The following is a 4,816-nucleotide window of genomic DNA, read 5'->3' as shown; positions in this document are numbered from 1 at the left end:
AAGACTAGTATTGAATTAGGTTTTGAGAGGGTTATTCCTTCTAGAATGTGATGTGTTCCTGATATGATGTAGACTGTTCTTCTCTGGCCTTATCAAGATAATGTAGCACTTTGGGGCAAAAATGAAGCCAAGGAGGGCTGCACTAGAAGCCAAGATAGAGAAGACTTCCATAGCCACCATGACCTTCCCCTTGGTGCTGTGGTAGACAGGGAGGAATGTGACCCAGACACAGAAGAACACCAGCATGCTGAATGAAAGGAACTTGGCTTCATTGAATGTGTCTGGTAGATTCCGGGACAAGAAAGCCATGGTATAGCTCCCAAGTGCCAAGGAGCACAGGTATCCCAGGACACCATGAAAGGCAAAAGCTGAGCCCTTATTGCACATAATGATGATATGCCCATGCTCAGAATGAGCATCTTGATCAAGGAAGGGAGGAGAGGTTCCTAGCCAGATTGCACAGAGGACAAGGTAGATCAGAGTACAAATGGGGATGATAAAGTTTGGGGCCTTTGATATTATTAACCACCTCACCACTCTGTTTGGAAAAGTGACCTTGAATGCAATAACCACAGTGATAGCTTTTGCCAACACAGTGGCAAGAGCCACAGTGAAAGCACCTCCAAATGTGATCTGCTGTAACATACAAGCAGTAGTGTTGAGACAACCAATGAAGAGAAAGGTACAGAGGAAGCAGATGGTGAGTGTGACAAGCAAGGTGTAACTGAGTGTCCTGTTATTAGCCTTGACAATTGGAGTGTCTCTGTTCTTCACAAAGAGTCCAAGAACCAGAGCTGTGAGTACAGAGAAGCAAAGAGCTACAGTTGTAAGAGACATCCCCAGGGGGTCCTTATAGTCAAGAAAACTCACAACTTTCTGGAGGCATTGCTTCTTCTCTGTGTTTGCATAATGACTTTCTGGACACTTCATGCATTGATCCATATCTGTTTAGAAATGAAGGTGATCGTGAGTCTATTTTGAGTTGATCATTTTTTTTGTCCTAAGACATTTCAGTGCCTGCTCTTTGGATTATTACCCAAGTTACTTTCCTATTTTGTCAGGAACAAAATAATAAGTACTCTGTAGTGAATAATTCCATATTTATACAACCTGTCTTCTTTATTAGAGATTTCACGTGTTATTTATAAGTACATAAATATTTGTGAACTCACCACAGCCTTCTTTTCTCCTGCTCTACTCCACACCTTCTCTCATTTTTCTCTCCCAACTCAATGTGCTCTCTATGTCTTGTTTTTACATTTTAATACACACCGAGTCTATCCAGTTATGTTAGTATGTACATGTTGTGGGGGCGTCTACTGTAATATGTGTAGCATTTGAGAATCCACAACCTTAAGGGACACTGATCTCCCTCCTTTGTTAATCATCAATTGTTCAGTAGCCTCTCTTACAATGCATTTTCTTTACAGGTGATATTAGTCAAACAAATCTTATGTCATTTCTCTCTTATGAACTTTTGCTGCCTTTTGTGTTATTTGTGTATCTGTGGTAGAATTTATTTGAATTTGAATTACATTGCACAAACTGACTTCTTTGCAATATCAAATTATATGTTATATCCTCCCTATGAATTGGAGAGATGTGTATAACAAAAGAGGGAGAATTACTTTTGATATTATTTTCATAAGTGGAGTTCTTGAGTATGGATTCAAATTTTCATTATCCTTATAAAACTGTGTTTTATGGTTTTGTTTTTTCTCTGCTGAAGGTTTATTGAATAATCATTACCATATTGTCAGTGGTTTGAAAGGTGCACGGGTCAACACTTGTAACTACTATTGAGGAAATGTTACTAATACTGAAACTTTTTTTGAGTACCTAACAAAACCGTCTTATAATATTCTGCTCTTGAAAGTTTGTAAAATTATCCTGTGTTTGAAATTCATGCACACTGATTTGCACATATTAGATTTCTACTGTCAATTTTTCCTGTGTTTCTTAAAGAAAACACTAGATATTCGATTTTATTTTGTTGATACACTTTAACACAGATTTAAATGTACTTTAGTAGAATAAAATATATATTTCTATGTCTTGGAAATATTTACTTGTTTCCTTATACTATTCTAACATATTGACATAAGCCTTCTTAGGACCTAATTTAAAGATTTTATTTCAAGTTTGGTTATTTGATTTCTTTTGTATAGAAGTATTGAATTCCTTTTTGTTTTCTACTTTGTAATCAAATATCCACAGGCATAGCTGCAACCCTTAATAAAGGCTGATGATAGATGTATTGAAAACTAGTTTATATAAAATGAGGATATCTATTTCAAGATAACATTAACTTTTTGGTAACATTCAATCAGTAATCTTTTCTACTTCAAGTGTTTAGTAGTATTATTTACCCATAATTTTGTGATGTATGCTCATTAGAAGGACTTTGTATAGGTAAGTAAAACTCTATTATCATATACACATGAAAAATATTCATGAAACTGCCATAAACTGAAGCTCCATTACATATGTACACATATATGGGGGCATTAACACTCTCTTATCTATCTATCTATCTATCTATCTATCTATCTATCTATCTATCTGTCTATCTGTCTATCTATATGCATATATGTATTTATTACACATCCATAGATACTATTCATGTATATAATGTTTATATATATATTCCATATATAGATCCATGTATATATTCATATCTATTCTTTAAATGGGGTTACTTTTTGCTTACACTTTGAAAGCACAGTTATTATATCTTAACATGGGAAATTCATGGAGGAATTTGCATAAATAACTACTCATGCCAGAGAAACTATTTATTTCATGGCTATTAAAACAAGAAGACTCAGCCGGCGGTGGTGGCACACACCTTTAATCCCAGCACTCGGGAGGCAGAGGCAGGCAGATCTCTGTGAGTTCGAGGCCAGGCTGGACCAATAGCCTCCAAAACAATACAGAGAAACCCTGTCTCGTAAAAATAAAAAAAAAAGAAGACTCATATCTGTAAGAGTGTGGCCTGCATTAATAATTAGTTCATATTCCAGCAGAGCCTCTATAACAAAGAGTATTTGGGTATTATAAACTGGATTCAATAAGCATTTATTTCGTATTTTTTGAATAGAACAACAAGTGAGCAAGTTGAAAGTTTTGGAATATTTGGCAAGGCATGGATATGATCAAAATACATAATATGAAATATGAAAAGATACACAAATAAATACTCTGCTTCTAATTTTATTTCTAGGTATGGAAATACTGACTTCTAAAGGTGTTTCTTCCTAAAGTAAGATGTGAGTAAGCTCATGAACTGTTCCTTGAAGCGAAGATTCTATAATCCCTTGTAGGTCTTCTTAGTTCATGATGGAGCTCTACCTAACATATTGTTGAAATTGTCTTGAGGATATTGTCTATGTTACATGGAGCAGAACAATAGAGACATACATAAACATAGCCATTGAATAGGGTAAACTGAAATTTATTCATGCTGTAAGTCAAAAACCTGTTTACTGAAGACATCAAAAACAAATGTCTAAACTTCTCTGTATAAAAACAAATAGCTGAGAAGAGTTATTATGAATATTACCAACCCTACATTTAGCTGAGTCCTAATTATATTGAAATACAGTTAATATATCAATAAAATTTGCCACTCTATTATTCTGTGTTAAATTTTGTGGGGAAGTAAAGTGTGTGGATCATAACAAAGAAATTGGTTTCTTGCAGTTGCCTATAAATATAAATCAACTTATAAATTTCTATGCCTTGTGTGAACAAATCCAGAAACAGCAGTAAACATTTTATCCAAAATAAGAGAAGGAATAAAATTGTCTCACTTCTACGAATATATATTTCAGTTAAGATAATGTGAGGTCCTGTAGACACGAGGAACCATTCTTTGTAAGATTCCTGCTTACCTGTCTCATTAGAAATCTCCCTGTCAGGACAGGGAATGCAATCATAGCAGCAAATATTCTTGCCAAGCAGGGCAATTTTCCTGAATCCAGGCCCACATCTCTTATGGCACACAGACTGAGGAATCTGAGAAAAATGGAAGCACTGTTAACAAATACTCCAAGTGTACTGAAAACTCCAACAATACTGGTTTTGAATATTACATAACTAATTTTAAATCTTTATACCTACAAATGCAGAAAATGATTTTAAAGGACTGTGTCATATACACAATTGTTTTGAGATTATCAAAGTGTTAAGAATTTGAAGCATATTGAGTTTGGGACAAGTTTGAAGCAGGTAGGTCATTGAAAAACATGACTTAGGGAAGTAGCTGTCCCTCTGGCATCATCAGGTAAACAGGCCAGCTTCCCGGCCTGTGTTCCAGAGCCTGCAGATCGCCTGGGAACTGCACAGAGCTCCCAATCCCGGCGGGAGCCAAGCACCCCAGACTCCAGATCTTCTCCCCCACCAACGATTCCAGGAAAGGAGAGGAGGCTGGGCGCACAGGGAAGTAGCTGTCCCTCTGGCATCATCAGGTAAACAGGCCAGCTTCCCGGCCTGTGTTCCAGAGCCTGCAGATCGCCTGGGAACTGCACAGAGCTCTCAATCCCGGCGGGAGCATCAGGTAAACAGGCCAGCTTCCCGGCCTGTGTTCCAGAGCCTGCAGATCGCCTGGGAACTGCACAGAGCTCCCAATCCCGGCGGGAGCCAAGCACCCCAGACTCCAGATCTTCTCTCCCACCAAAGAGACCAGGAAACTACAGGAGCCAGGGAGACCAGGGGAGTAGCTGTTCCGAATCAGGTACAACAGGACCCAGCATAGGGTCCAGGGGACCAGGTAGGAGGCTAAGCGCCCCAGATTCCTGTTCTTCTTCTCTACCCA

General features: G+C 37.7%; 1 protein-coding gene across 1 annotated transcript; it reads right to left on the bottom strand.

Annotated features, from left to right (window-relative positions):
* Positions 1–15: 15 nt before the first annotated feature.
* Positions 16–4,017, bottom strand: LOC121138658 (vomeronasal type-2 receptor 116-like). Its single transcript, XM_040741309.1, has 2 exons — positions 3,894–4,017; positions 16–944 (listed from the first exon to the last, which is right to left on the bottom strand). Exon 2 carries the CDS (start codon positions 940–942, stop codon positions 16–18), a length of 927 nt encoding a protein of 308 aa, XP_040597243.1. The 5' UTR covers positions 943–944; positions 3,894–4,017.
* Positions 4,018–4,816: the final 799 nt, after the last annotated feature.

This window comes from Mesocricetus auratus, unplaced genomic scaffold (assembly GCF_017639785.1).
Source record: "Mesocricetus auratus isolate SY011 unplaced genomic scaffold, BCM_Maur_2.0 contig_10691_pilon_obj, whole genome shotgun sequence".
Lineage (NCBI taxonomy): Eukaryota > Metazoa > Chordata > Mammalia > Rodentia > Cricetidae > Mesocricetus > Mesocricetus auratus.
This window is presented reverse-complemented; position numbering and strand designations above follow the sequence as displayed.